A 23271-nucleotide genomic window follows, 5' to 3' on the forward strand; every position below is an offset into this window, starting at 1 on the left:
TTTTGCATTATTTACCTCCCTTAATATCAATGTTTTGCACTTAATAATAGTGATTTACTTGTGTTTTACTTTTGTAGGTGCAATTCTATTGATTGATGATAAAATTGAGCTATAAGATGATGTTTAAGGATGATTGTTCTCTTGGAGAAATTATGAGCGTCAGAAGAACTTTGTTGATAAGGCGTGGGCGCGTGCTGTCAACTGCGGACCTGCCGTTTTTAGTTTAACGTGTTTTGTATTTTTGGTTATTTTTGTAATTACGAATTTAATATTTCAGATATTAGGATTTTATTTTAAATAGAATTCTAAAAGAGAAGAGGGAGAGAGTATTTAAGGGAGGAATCTATTGTGAAAAAGGGGGATTTTTGGATTGGAGAAAAAGAAAGAAACCCTAGATTTAATTTTTCTCTCCTCTCTATGAAGAACTAAACCTATTTTTCTGGTTGAAGGATAACGAAGCTTTGATTCATCACTACTGTGAGATCTTTCTTGTGCTTTAATTGTTTTATTGCTTTTTGGGTATTTGTTTATTCTCTGAATTAGTTTCATGATTATGTTTGTTAATTAGGTAATTGGCCACTATTTAATTATCAACTTAATCTATTGTCAATTAAAGGATTCATCGTATGAAGAATTTAATGCTTGTGACAAATAACATAGCAGAGAGTTGTGTTGTGAGAATAAACAATCTAATTTAAATGAATCATCATATGTGTTGATTAGGATTTGGGTCTCTCTGGTTTTTCAGGCTGTCAATTGATTAAATTCTATGATCGTATCTAGGGTTGTCTATTGATTAGGGAAATAACCAACGGTCGTACCTTGGTTATCGACTAGTTAAGGAGAGATTGGCTATTAGAGGGTCTCAGTAGCTATAACCGGTCTATTCATGAGTAATAATAATCTATATTTGAATCAATGATCAGTAGTCGAATCAAGCTGAGTTAATTCCTTCAACCAGAGCTTTCTCTAATTTGAATTACAACTTTAATTTGCATTCTTGTTATTTTAATTTGATTTTTATTATTGTCAACAATTCCCCCATTTTACGTTTTACGTTTCAAAAGGATTTAATTAATTACCGATCTCTGTGGACACGACCCTGCTCAATCACTATACACAATTTATTTAGAGTAGGAATTTATTTTTGTTGGCTTCGACAACCATCAGCTGGTGTGGTGTTTAAGGTTGCAGCTGGTGTGGTGTTTGAGGTTTTAGCTGGTGTGATGTTTGAGGTTGCAGCTGGTAATGTGGTAAACGGGAGTGAGATGATGTTGTGAGTAGAACTTGAGGTATAAGAATCTGTACCTGCAGAAGCAACTTCAAAAGGATGCTGATTGCTATTAGGGACTGAAATATGAAAGGATTGGAATGAATTGTAAAGAAAGTCAGAGGACTTTGATGGCATAGAATGCAAGAAGGTGGGATCAGTAGAATATGGAAAAGAAGTTTCATCAAAGAGAACATGACTGGCTATGTAAACTTTCCCTGATGAATGGAGACATTTGTAGCCTTTGTGTAAAGGGTTGTACCCTAAGAAAACACACTTAGAAGTATGAAAATGAAACTTGTGATGATTGTAATCTCTTAGAAAAGGAAAACAAGCACAGCCAAAAGTTTTGAGAAAAGGATAATCTGGCTTTAGATTAAAAAGATGTTCATAAGGGGTTTTCAAGGAAAGAACAGGGGTTGCTGTATGAAATGAATCCCACCAAAATTTTATAGGTAACTTGGCTTGTGCAAGTAAGGTTAAACCCAACTCAGTGATATGTCTATGTTTTCTTTCCACAAGACCATTTTGATTGTGTGTATAGGGACAGGAATGTCTAAACTGAATTCCTTCCTTTTGAAGAAATTGAACAAATGATCTATACTCACCACCCCAATCAGACTGAAGGCATTTTATTGATTTATCTAATTGTTTCTCTATTTGAGCTTTAAAAACTTGAAAAACTTGAAAGGCTTCAGATTTGGTTTTTAAAGGAAAGATCCAGGTGAATCTTGTGAAATCATCAACAAAGCTGATGTAATATCTATAACCTTGTAAAGAGAGTGTAGGAGCAGGCCCCCATAGATCTGTATGTAGTATTTCAAGTGCAGTTCTGGTTTTGGTTTCAGTTACTGGAAAGTACAGTTTATGCATTTTTCCCAACTTACAAGCATCACAAGAATCAAAAACTTTATTTCCATTGATAGTTTTGAAAGATGGACAAGAGTTGATTACATGACTCAATACCCTAGCATTAGGATGACCTAATTTTTTATGTAAAATCATAGTACTCAACATACAATCAGAGTCATGACTATACTGTGCTTCAGTATGTGACTGAGAATCAGTTTTATTCTGACACTTAGAATTAACAGCAGAAAACATTGAAATGGGTTGAGTTGAGACAGCTGACTGAACATGAGCAAGAAAGCCCTGGTTTGACAAATAAGGAGAAGATTTGTTTGCTGAGACTAATAGCAATCTGTACAATCCTTTTTCAGCTTTGCCCTGCAGCATGATCAGATTCCTCACCTTGTCCTTAACAAAACAGAAATCATTAGTAAACTCTACCACAACATCATTATCTCTAGTTAGTTTGGATATACTAATAAGGTTTTTGGTTATTTTAGGCACAAGAAGAATGCTGTTCAGCTTAAGCTCAAATTTATTTACAGAACTTTGCATTCTCAAAACAGCACAGCCTGTATGTGTTATGCATAAACCAACACCATTTCCAATAACAAGTTTAGAAGTACCTGCAAAAGATTCAGCCATATGCATATTGTTCAGATCATTAGTGAGATGGTGAGTAGCCCCACTGTCGAGATACCAATTTGTATCAGCTGGAGCATCCATGTTAGCCAAATAAGCAGCTTTTGGTCCTCTATTTGGTGGTGGTCTGTAAGCACCTGAAGTAATGAATTCTTCCAGCTTCCAGCAGATGTTTGCAGTATGTCCAGGCCTGAGACAAATCTGGCAAGTAGGTTTTGAAGTATTCCACTGAGGTTTGGAATTCATAGGTGGTTTGCCATTGTTAAAGTTGCCAGCTCCATTATTATTATTCCAGTTACCTCCTCCTCCTCCTCTTTGATTGCCTGATTGATAGCCTCTAAACTGAGTATTAAAACCAGTACCAGCACCAGCACCAGCAGAGTCAGTACCAAAATTTCCTTTGTAATAACCACCATTTCCAATTCCAGAATTATAACCATAACCACTAAAACCTCTTCCACCTGACATGTTATTCTTCTTAGCTGCTCTATTTTGAGCATAATTTGCCTCAAAATTGTTCTTCATATCCACACCAGCAAGCATTTGTTACTGTTGTTCAATCCTAGCCTCTTGAGTTAAGAGCATGGCATATGCCTCATTCACATTCATTTTTCCAACTCCTACTTGACCAGTAATGTAAGTAGCTACTGAATTATAATCTGGTCCTAGTCCAGATAACACATGTAAAATCAAATCATCACTACTCAAAGCACTTCCTGCTGCAGCCATATTGTCAGCTATGTTTTTCATCTTAATGAAATAGTCTGTAATCTTCATATCATCTTTCCTTGTAGAATTCATCATGTACCTTAAATGTAAAAGTCTAGATTTAGATTGCGAGCCAAATTGTACCTCAATTGCTTTCCACACTTCAAGTGATGTTTCCAGGTTGAACACTAGACTTATGATTCCTTCACTCATGGAGGAGAGCAGCCATCCAAGCAGCACCTGGTCTTGAGATCTCCATGTTATGAATTCTGGATTTTCCACAGATCTGAGTCCATCATCAACTCTTTGAGCTATATGAGATAAAGGAGGAGTGATCGAACCATCGATAAACTTTTCAAGCCTATTTCCACGAATTGAGGCTAGAACTTGTGATCGCCATATGAGATAATTGGATTGATCGAGCTTGACTGGTGTGTTAAAAGTAAAAGAAACAGTAGTTGAATTTGCAGCAAGATTTTGAGTTTGGTGTGAGGAAGAAGGAGCAAGATTTGCAGACGCCATTGTTGGCTCTGATACCAAGTAGAAAATCAATAATATTGAAAAAACAGAGAAAACTAAAATTGTTTATTATCACGAAATCACAATAATCATGAATCTGTACATTATTCTCTTTATATACATCAGTAGTGATTTTAACTAACTAACTTTTATAACTAATCATAAAAGCTAATTAGCTAATTATCTAACTAACTATTCAGCACAAGAAAGACTATAACAGATTCTAATAATCTTCTCGTGTGCAAGAGATTACAAAGCCACCAGGCTCCAGCTGGCAAGCCATGTCATCCACTTGTATCTGTGAACAGCTGGTGTTACAATCCTCTGCTTCACTGACCATTCTATGCATATGAGCTTCCTTAACAGAAGCTTTGATGTGGTGTTCTGATAGCGGGTGGAATTTGAGATTCTCCTTTCTTCTCTATATGAAGGTGCTTGTCATGTGTCAAGAAAAATAAAATTATTTACAAAAGATTATTTTAAGGAGATTTATTATTATTCGTCGATCGGGAAGCTCAAAAAATTTTCTTATGTAGAACATAAAGTGATTTAAATTTTTCCATGGTATATCCTTTTCTTTGATTGTGTTGTGGTTTTCCAGTTCTTGGAGATGCAGAAGAAGTTTATTTTGTTTTATGGTATCTTATTTATTTATTGTTTTCACGAGGAAATAGCTGTGCTTTTCGAAATTAATATGCTGTGTTGTCAATGTTGTGTGAAATCCTTTTATCGGTGTCTACGTAAAGTGTTTCAGATTTCAGACCTGAGAGTTAATCTTCGCGTACCAGTTGGCTTTTGGGTTTAGTATTGCTGCTTTTAACATAATTGACCTATGGCCCAAATCATTTCTATAGGGCAAAGCATATGAATGATAAATATTATCTTTTTTTGGCCTTATGTATTGTTATTTGCAGTGTGATTTGGTCTAGCTTAAGAGCTTAAGCTTGCAGGTTGGATTTGTCTGACAGGGAACAATTTAATTTGTTCATCGTGATGTTAATATCCATTTTGTACTACTATCAATTTCAATCATGCCTAATTTTTATATGTATTTCTCTTGGACTCTCAGGTTCAGTGCACAAGAGGATGAAGACGATGGACAACCAAATTTGATGTGGAGAACACCTATTGCAAATGGTCCTTGATTTACTTCTCCAATTGACTTGAATTGGTTTGACGCAATTTATAGTGTATTTTTGTCATCTTTGTATGACCGGCAGGTCATCCTGATTTGGTACATGACTGGACACAGGAATTGGACTCATATTTTTTAAACCAGAATGCCAACAATCAAGCATCTTCTTCAATGCCAAAAAGGTTAGAGATTTTCTGTATCCTGTTTTGTATTTGATCAGTTTAGCATGTGGGTGGCAATCAAGAAAAGTTATTATAACATTTTTGTGTTCCCGAAAAACTGCTGATGATGTGTAGTGCAGGAAATGAATTGTTTGTGACTTCTTTTTATTTGTATTCTTTCTTTTTTCTTTTCTCCCCAACAGGATTATGCATTTCTGAAGAGCTTCTTGAAGTTGATTACCATGTATGCCACTTACTTTACTCTATGCTCAGGATGTGATTTTGCCAAGCATTAAAATGGTTTAGGTCAGAACCATCATCTAAAGTTTACTTAATGCAGCCGAGAAGCTGTAGTAGAGCAATGAAGGCTGTTGGTGTTATGAAGGCTAGCTGTGAAGAAATATTTGAACTTGTAATGAGCATGGATGGGACACGATACTAGTATGCTTCTTTTCTATTTTTTGTTTTTAGTTATTTTAACATAATCAAGACTATATTGGCTGTCTCTGTAAGCTGAGTATTCTATTTCCTCTTGTATGCTGTGAAATTCACATTGTCTCCAGTCCCGATTCTGTATGTGCCTTTTTGAATATATTTAATTAATCTGCATGGTGCTTTCTAAAGATTATTACAAACTTTTGTTGCTTAGGTATATGAAGAATGTGGAAATGAAAATAGCTTTTGAAGTTTGATGACTTGCTTCATTAATAAAGAAAGACTAGGACTCATTTTTATAACTTTTCTCCACTTAGCTAATGGTATTTGATGAAGACAAAATAGATGTAGCTATCTGTATTTTTTGTTGCTGAACTATAGATCAATTGACGGTTGAAGTTAGTTATATTAATTTGTTGTACTAGAATTAAAGCTTGTATTTTAGCCATTTCATGAAGTGTCAAAGAACGTTCTTTCCTTTTTTTTTTTTTCAAAACATGTTACACTTTTGAAGTCACTATTACATAAAAGAGTGTTCTAAAACAGGAGAAGGCCTGCTGCCTGAAATTACCTGTTTCCTAGCAAATCTAGCTGGTTTGCGAATTAGATTTTAACAAGTCTCTTGGCAAGGTTTGCTAGTAATGTGTTCAAATTATTCTATTTAATTTTACTGTCTGTACCCTAATAATTCTTGGTTTGCACCATTGCATTGTTCCATAATCTCTGTGCGTTGGCTTATAAAGGCCAGCAAGGCTGATCATTTGTCGAATAGTTATTTCCATGAAATTCCTATCAATTTGACTTAGTATTTAGAGGTCTTGAAGAGGGTAGTGTACTAGACATGGATTTCTACCTCTTTTGGTTGTACAATTGTTGTATTTCTTGGCCATCAGATCTTTTTTATGTACCTTTCTCAAAGTTCATGCCGCACGTACACCGTTTTTCATGTTTTGTGCAGGTGGGAATGTAGTCTTCTGTATCGCAGCTTAGTTGAAGAGGTAGATGGTCATACGGCTATTCTCTATCATAGGCTTCAGCTGGACTGGTTTCCAATGTAATAGTCTCTTGATTCAATCATCTCATTTATGCTTTGGTCAGAATAGAACATTTATTGTTTCCTTCTTTCCCCTTTCCTCTCATCTGATGTAATATGTGAGGAAATTACCTAAAATTTATGTATCCCAATGTAATTGTTGGAATTCAGAAATAAAATAAATACACCGTCTTGTTTTTCCCTCGGTTCAGTCCTAAGTTCTCTTTGGGCCTTCTGCAAGTTTTTAAACATACTGTGACAGTAAAAAATCTAGTGATTGAGATCATTTTGATGAATTTAATTTTAATTCTTAGCTAATACTTTTTCTGGAATTTTTTTCTTATGTTTCCTCAATATGACTTAAATATAGGGCTTAGTTTGGTTTAGAAGTTCGTCTAAAACCTTCTCCTTGATTCCAAAAAAATTCTCTAGAAAGGTCTCAGATGGATTTTAGGGGAGTTCTGTGGCAAATTTGAAAAGTTCAGGGGAAGGGTCTAATGAATTTTAAAACCACATGGGTTATCTGTTTTATTCAGAGGATAGTGGAATTCCCTGAAATTTATCATTTTTATTTAAATAATCTTCCTACTTTCCTCTGCGGAATTTATTTATATATATGAATTCATTTGGTTGCAGGTTTGTTTGGCCCCGCGGCCTTTGGTAAGTGCGTTATTGGCGTTGAAATGACGCTGCGAGTTATGGTAAGGTTCTTGCTTCCCCACTTCTTGAAATTAAATCTATCTTTTCTGGCACTAGAAGTTTCCATAAGCTGTGTTTTGTTATCGCGCAGTTGTGTTATTTCATTCTAGGGAGCATGAGAACTGTGGTCCACAACCAGGATATGTACGAGCTCACGTGGAGAGTTAGTTTTCTGTCCTTTACTTTGGTTGATGTAGAGAATTAACAAGTGACTAAGTCATGCCAAGTTGCACCACTTGCTTCCTGTATTCTGATTTCTCAGGTGGTGGATTCAACATTTCCCCACTAAAACCTCAAAATGGTAGCCCAGAACACAAGTACAGCATCTTATGCAGATTGATCTAAAAGGGTGGGGTGTTGGTTATGTGTCAATGTTTAGCAACAGTGTCTTCTTCAGATGTTAAATAGCATTGCTGGTAAGTTTCTTGCTTTCACATTTTATTTTGCGCTGTTATGGGTTAATATGTTTCTGTTGGGTGGCAATTTTAAGTCATATTTTTACGTGTTACTGTATTTTCTTCAGTCCTTTTATAGGGAACACACACATACACGTATGTAGAGTCACCTTTTAATGAGGGATCTACCATTTTAATAAAATGAGGAATGAGCTAAAAGATAAGAATTCACGAACTCCAATGCCATATGTGTGTGTGCGTTTGTACACCATTTCTAACTCTTGTTCTTAGTTAGATATTTTTTGGGATTTCAGGCAAATGAAAAAAGAGATTAAGAGAATGATTTCAAGAGAACAGGTGGATGATAACTTAAATATTCATTTTTATATATTTTGTTAATGTCTTTAATGGATTCCTATGGAATTAATCTTTTTTTTTTTCAATTAGTTGCAGCCCTACAGGAAAAGCAAGGTGATCAAATTGATTTATCTCATTTTTTTCGAGCAATCTGCGACACAATGACCGTGATAATGCTTGTGACTGCTGGAAACTTTCTGATGGAAATAACTTCAGAGTTCGTAGCAAGCATTTTTGTTATGACAAAACAACGGTTCCCGCCAATTTTGGTTGTTTCTTATGGTATTTATATATCCGACATATTCTAATTCGACATGTAACGATGTAGTTTGGTTGGTTCTTCTTGCTCTTTGTGCAATTTGTAACTGCAGATACGTGTGGGAAAACATTTAATGGATCTTGTTGCGGTTGATTAGTTCAAAGACACAAAGAGAATGGACCATGTAGCTAGGCGTCAAGGCTGTGCTGCACAAGTAACTATTCTTTCCTTTTTTATTTTTGCTTTTCCATTGACGGATTAGAAGAAAATACTGCCTGTGAGATACTACAATGTAAATAACTTCTGGTGGTTCATTGAATCTATAACACTCTGAGCCCTATTCTAAAATATGTAGATTGCTTCCGAAAAAGGGCTTTTCTCACTGATCTTTAATCTTCAAGTAAGCTTGTTTCATTTCAGAAGGTATTAAGTTTCAAACTTATCGTTTTGGGAGGTTGTATGGTTGTAACGTAAGTATCTGCAGGTTCCTGGTTCAACACATTATAGTATGGTATTTTATTTTGTCACAAGGGAATTAATTACAGGATCCCTTTTGCAATGGTTTGTTGACGGCGATGATGAATTTCGCAATAGTAGACTGAAACTTATCCCAGCCGTTCCTAAGGTATCCGTCTTGGTCTTCATGTATTAGGACTATTGTTGATGCAGGATTCCGGTTCTCCTCGTTCTACGACCAGGCTCTCTGCTCGATCAACTTCACCACGACCAGGAGGTCTCCTCGTAAGGCTTCTTCTCCAGAGGCTCCTGCGCACACAGACAAGTCAGAGTACGCCGGTTGTTTTCCCGGCGCAAACCCTCCGACGCTCAAGTCAGATATGAAGGTTCGGGGAACGCTTGCCACAAATCTTATGGCTGTTAGATTGTTTTCTCTCTTTTAGAATCAAAATTGCTCACCCTTTTACCTTTGTTGGCTACCTTTTTATAGGCTTCCTCTGAATCCCAGTTTTTCGCTTTTTTCGAGACGGTATGGGACTCTGACTGCTGCGTTATGGGCAAACGTGGGATCTTGCGTGTTACGCCACGATTCTGGGGAAAGCGTGGCTGTCGTGGTTCTGTGAGATCTTGTTTCCGCTTTTTGGGGGACGGTATGGGGCTCCGACTGCTGCGTTATGCTGCGTTATGGGCAAACGTGGGATCTTGCGTGTTCCGCCGTGGTTCTGGGGAAAGCGTGGCTGTCGTGCCTAGATTCTCGGGCTGGAGAGCGTGTCTTGCCAACTGCCGTCGACCGGGTCTCCTCGCCTCTCGACCTCTAGCCGGAATGGCCTTATGCCTCTTACAGGAAATTGGCCTCGCGGATGACGTGCTCGTGGACGAGCAGGATATTTCTGCTCCTGTTCCCCCGCGCACCAGGCTTTTACGGAACACACCGGTTCGCAGAACTCTGCCATCAGATATCTGCTCACCATGCCTGGTCTCGTCGACGTATTTCTCCCAAACACCGGTCCCCCAGTTTCTGGTGTTGGGTAATGTAGTGGACCAGCAGTAGAAACTCGTTAGTACTCACTCGCGTGGGATTGGAAAAGGCTGCCAAGAGTCATGTCGCATTTAATTGCGGACGAGGTGACGTGGCAGAAATCCCCCCCTCCATTTGAATTTCAAACCGACGGTTATGAGACCCTCGGGATTTGGCGCTGTTAAATGCTGGCAACCCAAGAATCCGTCCTCATTAGGAAAACCAAATCCTCTCGAACGGCATATTCATCATTCACTCCGTCTCCATGTCTGTCTCTCCGGCAAAGAAGTTCCGGCATAAAAGGCCTCCATCTCTGATTTTCACCGACGGAACCATTACTTCAGGTATTTCTTCTATCTCCTTGGTCTCGGATAGTTGTAGATAATTTCTCTTCTCTTCTGTTTGGGTAGTAGTTGGTGGTGTTGTGGTTAGAGCTTAGGGAATGTCGAAAGGCAAAGAGAAGGTCATTGAGGTTGATGACGACGAGTTGGACTTCCTGCCTAGTGTGCTCACCGATCCTGCTTTCGACCCCAGGATCCCCTTAGAGCCCATTAGGTCTAGTGTCGGGACTAGTGCTAGGAGGATGTCTCCCCAAACAACCTCTACGAGCGGAAGTAATGGTGAGGAGAGTTCTTCTGGCTTCGAGGATACTTTGAGTGAGAACGGCGAAGGTGACTCTGGTGAGGTGTCTCCATCTGGAACGTCACGACCAGAAGGACGGGGTACAGTAGGGGGTAGAGCCTTGTTGCGTGATTATGCCATCGACTATATGACGTGCACGACCACGTTTGACGAGCTCGCTGACCTCCGTCTTAGGTACAACATTCCTGGTGAAATACTTCTCAAGGTCCCAGGCAAGAAGGATACCCCTAGCCGGCCTCCTAGGGGATATGTTACCCTGTATCTGGATAGCTTTAAGTATGGGCTGAGGTGTCCCTTGCAACCTTACTTTGCCCGGATACTTAGCGGGTTGAATCTGTCTCCTGGTCAGCTGAACCCAAACGGTTGGAGAGTGCTCTCTGGTCTGTTCATACTGTGGGACAGATGTTGCCAGAGCGAGCCCACGGTCGACGAGGTGATGCACCTGTACCAGCTGAAAAGCAGCCCAAAAGATGCCGGCTGGTATTACTTCCAATCAAGTACCAAGACCAGGAAACCCATAACCGATCTCCCTACTGGTGGTGGTGGGAATTGGAAGAGGAAGTTCTTCTTCGCAGGGGGTCCCTGGGGTCAAGTTGCACGGGTTGATGGGGAGGACTTCAGCGTCCCACCCCGTTTCGCGGTCCCAGGTTGCCTGCTCGTATTAGATGTCTTGTCTCCCTTGCCGTTTGCGCTTTACTGGTTTGTCTCTAATCAAATGTTTGTTTGTGTTGCAGGTTCTTGGGGTGTCCACTTCCCGCTTGAACCTGACCAGCTCAAACGGGTCGAGGCTGTGCTAGCCAATTCCTGCTCGAGCCGAGAACTGTTAACTACATACAACTTGCTCGAGTCTCGCTTGATACTTCCTGGCCATAGGATGGAGGACGCTGTGATTGGGGCTCTGACCCGAAAACGTTCTCGACCTCCAACCACGAAGAGGGACCAGAGTAAGGATGCCCCTGCTGCAAAGCGGGCCAACATCGTGCAGCAGGTCCCACCCTTGAAGATTTTACCTCCTGCTCCTGTAAAAGTCGGGGAAGCTAGTGGAGCAGCCACAGATCCTGCTTCCTCTCCTCCTCCTGTCGGGCCTCGATCTCGCTTACCTGACAGCCGAGCAGAACACCTGGTCCCCTACCTCAATGAGTTATCTAAACTCGTGAGCAAGAAGGATCTGGAGGACTTTGACGGCTGCACCTTGGGTGAGCTGGTGGGGGCCATGCAGCATAGCGCTTTCCACCTGAGCTGCATGACCACCTATTACAAGGCTAAGGTTGGCCGCTACGACCGGAAGATGAAGGAGGATATTCAATTGGCGACGACCAGAGCTGACGTTGCCGAGAAGAAAGCAGGGGAGCTGAATCTCGAGAATCTGAAGCTGGTAGAGCAAGAATCACTTGCTCAAGCAAAAGCCATTTCCCTCGAGGAGGAGCTTACCAAGGTCAAGGAGGATCTGCAAAGGCAGAAGGCTATGTATGAGGCTCAGCTCGAATCTCTCCGCGACTCCCACCGAGCTCAGGTCGAGAACTTGGAGAGGGAGGCCGACAACCAGTACGACCAGGGACTTCGGCATTCCTATCGTTGCATCATGGCCGTCCTCGGGAAGCAACACCCTGATCTGAAGATGGATGACCTTGCAGCTGGTGTTGCTCAACATATGGACGAGGAGGCGGCCAAGGAAGATGCCGAAGGGGTAGAGCCGATCGTGATTGAGGAGGAAAACTCTCCTCCTCGTGCAGTCCCTGCTGATGTTGGCGAGGCGAGCACCCCCCCCGGACGCAACTGGTGATACCCCTCCTGCACCTGAGGAGGTCCAGCCAACCGACGCTGCTGGGCTTACTGATCCACGATCTTCTTGATATATTTCTTGTATTGTAATGAACAATGTTCATGGAGATTATCCCCTCTGTTAATTATTAACAAATTAATAAAAAATGTTTTTTTGATTACTTTCTTGTGTTGTAATTACGAATTAATTTTCGTTTGAGAATCTACTTGTCTTTGTCTAGACGAGCAGATTCCGGCTTGGCTCATGGTTTTGCCACATGCCTTTGAAGATTCTTCAATGCCTGGGATTCGGCTCGCCTTCGCGCGGTCGAGCAGATCCTGGCACGCTTGGCTTCTGTCTCGCCATAAAACAGGCTTTGAGACTTGGTGAGCCTTTGCATGCCTTAGGAATTTCTTCGAATGCTTTGGAGTCTGCTCGCCTTCTCGTGGTCGAGTAGATCCTGGCATGCTTGGCTTCTGTCTCGCCATAAAACAGGCTTTGAGACTTTGTCGAGCCTTTGCATGCCTTGGGAATTTCTTCGAATGCTTTGGAGTCTGCTCGCCTTCTCGTGGTCGAGCAGATCCTGGCATGCTTGGCTTCTGTCTCGCCATAAAACAGGCTTTGAGACTTTGTCGAGCCTTTACACGCCTTGGAAATTTTTTCAAATGCTTGGGGATTCTGCTCGCCTTCTCGTGGTCGAGTAGATCCTGGCATGCTTGGCTTCTGTCTCGCCATAAAACAGGCTTTGAGACTTTGTCGAGCCTTTGCATGCCTTGGGAATTTCTTCGAATGCTTTGGAGTCTGCTCGCCTTCTCGTGGTCGAGCAGATCCTGGCATGCTTGGCTTCTGTCTCGCCATAAAACAGGCTTTGAGACTTTGTCGAGCCTTTACACGCCTTGGAAATTTTTTCAAATGCTTGGGGATTCTGCTCGCCTTCACGCGGTCGAGCAGATCCTGGCATGCTTGGCTTCTGTCTCGCCATAAACATGCTGTGAGACTTGACGAGCCTTTGCACGCCTTAGAAATTTTTTCAAATGCTTGGGGATTCTGCTCGCCTTCTCGTGGTCGAGTAGATCCTGGCATGCTTGGCTTCTGTCTCGCCATAAAACAGGCTTTGAGACTTTGTCGAGCCTTTGCATGCCTTGGGAATTTTTTCGAATGCTTTGGAGTCTGCTCGCCTTCATGTGGTCGAGCAGATCCTGGCATGCTTGGCTTCTGTCTCGCCATAAAACAGGCTTTGAGACTTTGTCGAGCCTTTGCACGCCTTGGAAATTTTTTCAAATGCTTGGGGATTCTGCTCGCCTTCACGCGGTCGAGCAGATCCTGGCATGCTTGGCTTCTGTCTCGCCATAAACAGGCTGTGAGACTTGACGAGCCTTTGCACGCCTTAGAAATTTTTTCGAATGCTTTGGAGTCTGCTCGCCTTCATGTGGTCGAGCAGATCCTGGCATGCTTGGCTTCTGTCCCGCCATAAAACAGGCTTTGAGACTTGACGAGCCTTTGCACGCCTTGGAAATTTTTTCGAATGCTTTGGAGTCTGCTCGCCTTCATGTGGTCGAGCAGATCCTGGCATGCTTGGCTTCTGTCCCGCCATAAAACAGGCTTTGAGACTTGACGAGCCTTTGCACGCCTTGGAAATTTTTTCAAATGCTTGGGGATTCTGCTCGCCTTCACGCGGTCGAACAGATCCTGGCATGCTTGGCTTCTGTCTCGCCATAAACATGTTGTGAGACTTGACGAGCCTTTGCACGCCTTAGAAATTTTTTCGAATGCTTTGGAGTCTGCTCGCCTTCATGTGGTCGAGCAGATCCTGGCATGCTTGGCTTCTGTCCCGCCATAAAACAGGCTTTGAGACTTGACGAGCCTTTGCACGCCTTAGAAATTTTTTCAAATGCTTGGGGATTCTGCTCGCCTTCACGCGGTCAAGCAGATCCTGGCATGCTTGGCTTCTGTCTCGCCATAAAACAGGCTTTGAGACTTTGGTGAGCCTTTGCATGCCTTTGATTCTTCAAGGATGGGGATTCTGCTCGCCTTCTCGTGGTCGAGCAGATCCTGGCACGCTTGGCTTCGGTCTCGCCATAAAACAGGCTTTGAGACTTTGATGAGCCTTTGCATGCCTTTGATTCTTCAAGGATTGGGATTCTGCTCGCCTTCTCGTGACCGAGCAGATCCTGGCACGCTTGGCTTCTGTCTCGCCATAAAACAGGCTTTGAGACTTTGATGAGCCTTTGCATGCCTTTGATTCTTCAAGGATTGGGATTCTGCTCGCCTTCTCGTGGCCGAGCAGATCCTGGCACGCTTGGCTTCTGTCTCGCCATAAAACAGGCTTTGAGACTTTGATGAGCCTTTGCATGCCTTTGATTCTTCAAGGATTGGGATTCTGCTCGCCTTCTCGTGGCCGAGCAGATCCTGGCACGCTTGGCTTCTGTCTCGCCATAAAACAGGCTTTGAGACTTTGATGAGCCTTTGCATGCCTTGGTGATTTCTTCAAAGCTTGGGATTCTGCTAGCCTTCTCGTGGCCGAGCAGATCCTGGCATGCTTGGCTTCTGTCTCGCCATAAAACAGGCTTTGAGACTTTGATGAGCCTTTGCATGCCTTGGATTCTTCAACGCTTGGGATTCTGCTAGCCTTCTCGTGGCCGAGCAGATCCTGGCATGCTTGGCTTCTGTCTCGCCATAAACAGGCTTTGAGACTTTGTCGAGCCTTTGCATGCCTTGGATTCTTCAAGGATTGGGATTCTGCTAGCCTTCTCGTGGCCGAGCAGATCCTGGCATGCTTGGCTTCTGTCTCGCCATAAGACAGGCTTTGAGACTTTGGTGAGCCTTTGCATGCCTTTGATTCTTCAAGGATTGGGATTCTGCTCGCCTTCTCGTGGCCGAGCAGATCCTGGCATGCTTGGCTTCTGTCTCGCCATAAAACAGGCTTTGAGACTTTGATGAGCCTTTGCATGCCTTGGATTCTTCAAGGCTTGGGATTCTGCTAGCCTTCTCGTGGCCGAGCAGATCCTGGCATGCTTGGCTTCTGTCTCGCCATAAGACAGGCTTTGAGACTTTGGTGAGCCTTTGCATGCCTTTGATTCTTCAAGGATTGGGATTCTGCTCGCCTTCTCGTGGCCGAGCAGATCCTGGCATGCTTGGCTTCTGTCTCGCCATAAGACAGGCTTTGAGACTTTGGTGAGCCTTTGCATGCCTTTGATTCTTCAAGGATTGGGATTCTGCTCTCCTTCTCGTGGCCGAGCAGATCCTGGCATGCTTGGCTTCTGTCTCGCCATAAAACAGGCTTTGAGACTTTGATGAGCCTTTGCATGCCTTGGATTCTTCAAGGCTTGGGATTCTGCTAGCCTTCTCGTGGCCGAGCAGATCCTGGCATGCTTGGCTTCTGTCTCGCCATAAGACAGGCTTTGAGACTTTGGTGAGCCTTTGCATGCCTTTGATTCTTCAAGGATTGGGATTCTGCTCGCCTTCTCGTGGCCAAGCAGATCCTGGCATGCTTGGCTTCTGTCTCGCCATAAAACAGGCTTTGAGACTTTGATGAGCCTTTGCATGCCTTAGGAATTTCTTCGAATGCTTTGGAGTCTGCTAGCCTTCTCGTGGTCGAGCAGATCCTGGCATGCTTGGCTTCTGTCTCGCCATAAAACAGGCTCTGAGACTTTGATGAGCCTTTGCATGCCTTAGATTCTTCAAGAATTGGGATTCTGCTAGCCTTCTCGTGGCCGAGCAGATCCTGGCATGCTTGGCTTCTGTCTCGCCATAAACAGGCTTTGAGACTTTGTGAGCCTTTGCATGCCTTATTAGTAAACCTTGATTGGCTTCTCAACGCTAGCCTAGCTCTCTTTTCTTAAATTATTCTCATATTGAGCACAATCAATTTAATGAATATCAGATATCCTTATCTCACATAGCAGAATTTAGAGAAATAATTAAATTTTCATAGAAAAAACTACTTGTAAATCAAAATATAACTTCTGACCTGTTCCGATTCCTACAAATGTGTGTCTTCGATGTGCTCTTATTTGAGGTTTTTTCCTTAAATCCTTAAATATGGATTTGCTCTGCAAATTGATCAGCTGAGATTGTGCTCTGGGTTTAGATCTTGGCTCCTGGGCAGCGATCTCTCAAGCACATATGTAGTATATGTAGTGTAATCAGCAACAAACTCACTTTTGAACTTTTATATCCCTTGAGACGATTTAACGAACAGCTCCTGATTGAATTTTAACAATTCTGCCTCAACTTGTAATGAACCGAGTTCCATACCAGAATTGTCTAAACACTTTCCTTTATATCTTTACAGGTAAGCATTCCATCCAGCCTTGATTGGTTTCCATGTTTGAGCCAGCTTATCAATCGGTGCATGATAATATTCTGCCTTTGGCTTGGCCAGATGAAAAATCGGTAGAGACAAGAAGTTGGCTTTTGTACCGAGTCCCCACAGACGGCGCCAAAATGTTGATGCAGGATTCCGGTTCTCCTCGTTCTACGACCAGGCTCTCTGCTCGATCAACTTCACCACGACCAGGAGGTCTCCTCATAAGGCTTCTTCTCCAGAGGCTCCTGCGCACACAGACAAGTCAGAGTACGCCGGTTGTTTTCCCGGCGCAAACCCTCCGACGCTCAAGTCAGATATGAAGGTTCGGGGAACGCTTGCCACAAATCTTATGGCTGTTAGATTGTTTTCTCTCTTTTAGAATCAAAATTGCTCACCCTTTTACCTTTGTTGGCTACCTTTTTATAGGCTTCCTCTGAATCCCAGTTTTCCGCTTTTTTCGAGACGGTATGGGACTCTGACTGCTGCGTTATGGGCAAACGTGGGATCTTGCGTGTTACGCCACGGTTCTGGGGAAAGCGTGGCTGTCGTGGTTCTGTGAGATCTTGTTTCCGCTTTTTGGGGGACGGTATGAGGCTCCGACTGCTGCGTTATGCTGCGTTATGGGCAAACGTGGGATCTTGCGTGTTCCGCCGTGGTTCTGGGGAAAGCGTGGCTGTCGTGCCTAGATTCTCGGGCTGGAGAGCGTGTCTTGCCAACTGCCGTCGACCGGGTCTCCTCGCCTCTCGACCTCTAGCCGGAATGGCCTTATGCCTCTTACAGGAAATTGGCCTCGCGGATGACGTGCTCGTGGACGAGCAGGATATTTCTGGTCCTGTTCCCCCGCGCACCAGGCTTTTACGGAACACACCGGTTCGCAGAACTCTGCCATCAGATATCTGCTCACCATGCCTGGTCTCGTCGACGTATTTCTCCCAAACAACTATGTTAACTAATACGTACCCTTCGCTGCATAGAACACTTCAATTTGTACAAAGAAGGCATGCATTTAGTTGTAAATGTATTAATGGGTTGTACTTTCAAACTTCATTTCCTTTTTCTACCGATTTGAATTTGTTTTGCATTTGTTCTTGATTTTAAGCACTGAATCATGCAGGGGTCATGGATCGTGCGCCAGAGTGATGGAAGCACCCCTTGTTTATTAGGAAAAGCAATTGATTGTAACTATATCCGTGGTCCTAAGTACTTAGAAGTAAATGCTCTTCGAATTCCTATAGTACATGGGATGTGTTCCCTTTCAAATAGCTTGTTCAATACCATTAACATGGTTTAACATTGTTCATCTTTCTGTAGATTGATGTTGACATGTTCTTCTAGTGTTGCTAATGGAGTTTTGGGCCTTGTAATTGGTGTAATTACGGCATTGGTGTTTGACATGGCTTTCCTTGTGCAGGTATGTATGATTGTGTTTCCCCCCACTTCTAAATGACACAAGGGAAAAGACATGATTTTGAGATATTGTACTGCAATTTGCAAATTTGCATACTTGAATGTTCTCAGAATGGTATAATGCTTCGTGTATGCAGGCAAATACTACAGATGAATTACCGGAGCGGCTGATTGGAGCTGTACGTGTTTCTTATATAGAACTCAAGTCTGCTATTGTCCCAAAGTTGGAACCAGACATCATGACTCTGGTTTCATTTCACCTCAACTGTTTTTTTTTTTTAATTGAAAAAAAAATTCATTTGTTTTAGGTATACATACATGTACTTTGATCCCGTTTTCATTGTAATTTCTCATTTACTTTGAAAGAAAGTCATTGGTGTTTTCGAATGGGAATTTTGCATTAAAAAATAAAGAATACTTAATAGGAAATTTCATAATTCTTTAGTTACTATTTTTGGAATGAGTGTAATAGTATTAAAGTTGGTTTCTACTCGCAAACAAGTGAACTACTCGATCCCCAACTGCGACCACGCTAATTGTCATTGTTTAATAGCTACTACTTTTAAAACTCAACAACTAACAAAAATACTAATAAAAAAATGATTTTCTTATGATGCTGTGAAAACATTTATGGGTTCACTTATTTCCACAAGATCTATAACATGGTCTTGACTTTACGAAATTCTTTTAATTTAAAGGGTTCTGGTCTGAGAAAGTCAGTTTGACGGATTAAAACTATTCTTATTCTGATAATGCCACAAATGTTATGATGTTTTCTTCGGCTAATGATCTTCTATCAGGACTAGTTAGAAATCAAATGCTTAAAACACCAATTGAATGAATAATGCAGAAGTTTAAACAGTATCTAATTGAAAATTGCATGAAACATGAAACATGAAACATCAATTCAAGTCCTACCTTAAACAGAGAATGCATCAAACAAATCCAAAGTGTCTTGTAAGTCTGTAGCATGACTAAAAAATTGTAAATGCGTTTAGATTATTCAAGTACCGGAGAACGAGCAAGTTGAATCATGTACAAGAGATTGGCCTGGTTCGAGATAGCTTCTTCACTGTACCTGAAGGGTTGGCTCAATCTTTTCTTTAGAATTCTGCACATTTTGTAATTACTCGTGTAAGCAAGCATACATTACAACCATAATAATAATAAAGCAAGAGTAATGATACGACCGCAACCTCTTGTGCACAAATAATATTGTACAAACTAATATGACATAATATGATTGATTAAACAAAAACATAACATGACCCTCATAATTTATTTATTATTATTTTATGTTTTCAGTCAAGCAACCATATTATGCCACATTAATAGCTATAGAAATAATTTGCTAGATAGTGCCAACACTTCATTGATACTCACCATTTCATTGAACAATTTTTTTATGGTGTCATTGAGGTTGCCTTCCCAACATCCTTCTTCATCATCATCATCATCATCTACTTCATCACCATCTTCTTCTTCGGTGGGTTTCACTTTGTTTAGCTTTGGTGCGTCTACGACTCCTTGAGAGAAGATCTTCATTGTTGGGCACTGTCTCACAACTACGTGTTCCAAGGACGGGAACTCAAGAGCGTAATTACCCAAACTAAAGCTTGTTAGGCTTGGCAAACAATCAAGTGTCAAGTACTCCAATTCCCTGAAAACAATGCAGTCTTTCGCTTCTTCTCCAACCTGCGATTGTATGATTTCTTCTATCATTTTGCAATCAGCTATCTTCATTCCTCGAAGATTCACTAGATTTTTAGATGCTGAGAGCGTCAACACATTTATCAACCCGTGACACTTCGATACTTCTATCATTTTGCAACTTACTACATTCCGATATTTCTAGACTTCCCAAGTTTGCAAACGCTTTGTTGGATTCGTCATTTTCCTTCCAGAGATGCTGCACTTTGTGTAATCCAGATAGCTTTAACTCCATCAATTGAGGGAATGTAACCTAAAAATCAACAAAATTAAGTTGTAAATGAAAATATGTATCCAATCTCTGCAGTCTTCCCCTGCATATTTTATGGACAAGATTAATCACGGCATTTTATATTTTATTTCCAAATTAGTATGCTTTGCAGTAGGATCCCAAATATAAGTATCAAATCGCTTACTCTTTGAAACACATAAATGAAATCTGAGGCTAAATCCAATATGAATTAGCTAGGAAAACAGAGATGTAACACACATAATTAATATAGTTAGTTCATCACCTCGTGTTATCAGGCATCCAATTAATTTCAGACATTTTTATAATTCATACTATAAAGATAGTTAATAACTGCGGTTATATTGTTAAATCAGATATAAATTAAGATGACATGCAAAAAGATGAGTCATTAAATTTGACTTGATTCTAATGAAATTTCATCTATGCGAACGAAAGTGAAGGGAAAAATAATAATAATAATAATCACCTTTTCATCGAAGAGAGGTTGTACTTGATGAGCCAGCAAGAAGTTCTCTTCTGATGTTAATTTTTGAGGTTCCTTGTTATCTGTTGTCACGTGCACTACAGAGTTGGATATGAATGTTTCCATATCAGGGCAATTCTCAATAGTTAGATTCTCCAACTCAGGCAGTTCAATTATATTCCCAGTGAAGTTGCAGAATCTTTTGAGTTTTGGAAGATCAATGAGCCTTAGCTCGGAAAGCTTAGGAAACGGGGGGCCTATATGTTCTTTGTCAGCATTTAGCTCTTCCAAATGAAACACCTCTTCTATTGAATCACAATTCCTCACTTCCAGCCATTCCAAATTGTTCAAGCATCGTAGCAGATTGGCAGGAATAGCACTCGACATATTCGTGCAGTCATCCACCACCAGGTGTCTTAAATTGTTGAAGAAGCTGACAGGCAGTGCTTGGCCATGCCATATTTCTTTCAAACGTGGAAAATGTGAAAATTGCAAAAACTCCATGTCACGAAATCCAATCTGCACAAACCAAAACAATTGCACTGGATATATACAATTTTTTTTTTTGAAAGGCATTAGATATATATATACATTAAACTTACATGTTTTGTGTTTTAACTTTTAAAAATATATATACAAGGCAGGTGTATATGTTTACATGTGCAAGTGCAAGGGAGATGCATGAGCAATTTGGATGAATCGATTAGCACATACCATGTAACGCCACAATTTCCCATACATATTAAATTATGGAAATTGGGCTTTCATTGAGAATTATGGGTGGCCTATAACCCTTATTTCGAAAGGGGTACTAATTAAATAGAGGTTATTTATGAGATCATTTTGGAAAAGGGCTATTTTTCCTTATTGAATAGGGTTTCTTAAGATCCCCTATAAATACATACTTTTCCCCCTTCCATAACCCTAAGTTCACAACGTTTATCCTTCTTCTCTGCTGCTCTTTACGCTCCTACCCAAATCTTAGGATTCAAACCTTTGTTTAGGAGAGACTCAAAGCGACGGGTAAGTTCACAACGTTTATTCTGAACAGCATGAGTATCTCGAATTTTTAAAGCTATATTTTCTGAACGAATTTTCTTATAAAATTTATATTTCTGGAAACTAGACATGTAGGGCTTCTTGATTAAATTTTATTTCATTAAATTCAACTTCGTTTTCAATTTTATACGTATTTTGGAAATAGAAACCACTGCACTGGAAATCCACGATTCCAGTATTGTGATCAGATTCACAAGACTATTTGTACCACCAAATGAACTCAAAAAATTCTGAAAGTTTATATGTATGTTAATATATGTGTCTAGGATTCGCAGTTTTAATTTCATAATTTTCTGATTAGTATTTTATTTTATAAAAATCACGGAACCCGTTCTGTTTGGTTTAGATTATGTGAAAACAGTTTCGAATTTGCTGAGAAGTAAATAGTTTTTAAAATGTTTTTGATATCGGATTCTCTTGTAAATTTTACATGGGGTACTCATGGATGTCCAGAATGGTTCCATAGGATTTTATATCATCCTGAGACTTGGATTAAGAGTTAAAATTCTGAGAATCAGACCTGTACGGGTATGAATTAGAAAATCAAATTCTTAGAATAAGTTATTGATTGTCATATCTTGTATTTGTTTAAGGTTTTGAAGGTGTTTGAGGCTCTTAGAAGCTTAGAGGTGTGTTAATCCAAGTTCATTTGTCGAGGTAAGTAACTTCATTCCTAATATACTGGATATGTATAAGTATTTTGATATTATTATTATAAGTATAAATGTTTTGATACTACTTAAAGGATTACTAATTTTGATAACAAAATTAGCTTTATGTAAATGTTTTCAAACCATTCTTTTTAACAAAGTATTTTATAAATGCTTTTTAATGTGTAAATGATTTTATGACATGACAACCTTTTATGATGTTATCTTTAAAATGTTATGCAAGCCTATATTATTGATATGAACTTTTATGAAACTGATACGAATGTTTTGTACCTATGTTTGATTTCAATTATTGATGATTGTATGAGATTCTTAATGCTTTGGCTCATTGTCCATAGTTAGTCTGATTCTGATTCTGATCGTAATATACGATATATCCGTCTGGACCAGTACTGGGTTTCTGTTCTGAATGTGCACACGATATTCTGATTATGTTTCTGGCCGGGTCACCGGGACTATAGGTGACACTATGTGACATGAGCTAACCTGTTTGTTTTCTGTATACGTATTACATGATTTGCTTCGTAAGTAAATATGCTTTTGAATATTCTGAATTATTAAGAATTTATCTTATGTTATTGTGATATATCGTTTTATGAAAATTATGGATTATGATATATGCTTTAAACAAAAGAAGGCTTGCAATATTTTTGGTATCGATAGGCCTAGTGTGTTAGGAATGGTTTTACTTACCGAGTTGACGGCTCACCCCTCGTCATTACTTTTTTTGCAGATTAAGTTTCTTTTGAGAGGTGCACTTAGCTTTGGAGTTAGTGATTTCCAGTTTCCGTTTGCTATTGAATAAGAGGAGGAATAGACTTGTGTTTCTATTTAGTTACTTTTATTATGAACGTGTAATTTGGAGTTTGAGACTTTTGTTATTATTTTTATATGTCCTCGAGAGAGATTATTTAGTATTTGACGTTTGGATTTATGGATTTATTTGAATAAGAATTGGAGGAATTTCAGTTTGAAACTTATGAGTAAAGATTATGATTTGTGAGCAACCTCCTTCTTCACGTGCTCCGCACGTGTTAAATTTGGGGTGTTACAATTATG

General features: G+C 40.4%; 5 protein-coding genes, 2 long non-coding RNA genes and 1 other non-coding gene across 10 annotated transcripts in view; 5 read left to right on the forward strand and 3 right to left on the reverse strand.

Moving 5' to 3' along the window:
* Nucleotides 1-23271, forward strand: part of LOC102628208 (protein ENHANCED DISEASE RESISTANCE 2-like) — an 81420-nt gene that overhangs the window by 38108 nt on the left and 20041 nt on the right. The window lies entirely within an intron of this gene.
* The window catches only part of LOC107174813 (disease resistance protein At4g27190-like), an 82931-nt gene that overhangs the window by 31277 nt on the left and 28383 nt on the right, over nt 1-23271 (reverse strand). The gene's annotated exons all lie outside the window — the stretch shown is intronic.
* Nucleotides 3336-3472, reverse strand: LOC112497363 (small nucleolar RNA Z247). The gene has a single exon (XR_003064161.2). It is a non-coding gene; the product is annotated as a small nucleolar RNA Z247 (small nucleolar RNA).
* LOC127898692 (uncharacterized) lies at nt 5286-18507 on the forward strand. Of its 3 annotated transcripts, XR_008054861.1 has the most exons (7): nt 5286-5305; nt 5488-5528; nt 5625-5725; nt 7389-7453; nt 7543-7867; nt 8161-8203; nt 18194-18507. It is a non-coding gene; the product is annotated as an uncharacterized LOC127898692 (long non-coding RNA). The 3 variants fall into 3 exon arrangements; XR_008054860.1 differs by lacking the exon at nt 5488-5528 and having other exon boundaries at nt 5288-5305; nt 5558-5725; XR_008054859.1 differs by lacking the exons at nt 5286-5305; nt 5488-5528; nt 5625-5725 and adding an exon at nt 6254-6773.
* On the forward strand, nt 8536-9114 carry LOC127902498 (protein ENHANCED DISEASE RESISTANCE 2-like). Its single transcript, XM_052441705.1, has 3 exons — nt 8536-8676; nt 8818-8862; nt 8947-9114. The coding sequence occupies exons 1-3, from the start codon at nt 8638-8640 to the stop codon at nt 9112-9114; spliced, it is 252 nt and encodes an 83-aa protein (XP_052297665.1). The 5' UTR covers nt 8536-8637.
* Nucleotides 10195-12367, forward strand: LOC127902484 (uncharacterized). Its single transcript, XM_052441625.1, has 2 exons — nt 10195-10280; nt 11313-12367. The coding sequence occupies exons 1-2, from the start codon at nt 10202-10204 to the stop codon at nt 12359-12361; spliced, it is 1128 nt and encodes a 375-aa protein (XP_052297585.1). The 5' UTR covers nt 10195-10201; the 3' UTR covers nt 12362-12367.
* Nucleotides 19889-20972, reverse strand: LOC127902496 (uncharacterized). The gene is made up of 2 exons (XM_052441700.1): nt 20486-20972; nt 19889-20080 (listed from the first exon to the last, which is right to left on the reverse strand). Exons 1-2 carry the CDS (start codon nt 20867-20869, stop codon nt 20036-20038), a joined length of 429 nt encoding a protein of 142 aa, XP_052297660.1. The 5' UTR covers nt 20870-20972; the 3' UTR covers nt 19889-20035.
* LOC127902507 (uncharacterized) lies at nt 21297-23151 on the forward strand. Its single transcript, XR_008054868.1, has 3 exons — nt 21297-21505; nt 22135-22198; nt 22946-23151. It is a non-coding gene; the product is annotated as an uncharacterized LOC127902507 (long non-coding RNA).

The sequence above is a fragment of the Citrus sinensis genome, chromosome 5 (assembly GCF_022201045.2).
Source record: "Citrus sinensis cultivar Valencia sweet orange chromosome 5, DVS_A1.0, whole genome shotgun sequence".
NCBI classification, from domain to species: Eukaryota; Viridiplantae; Streptophyta; class Magnoliopsida; order Sapindales; family Rutaceae; genus Citrus; species Citrus sinensis.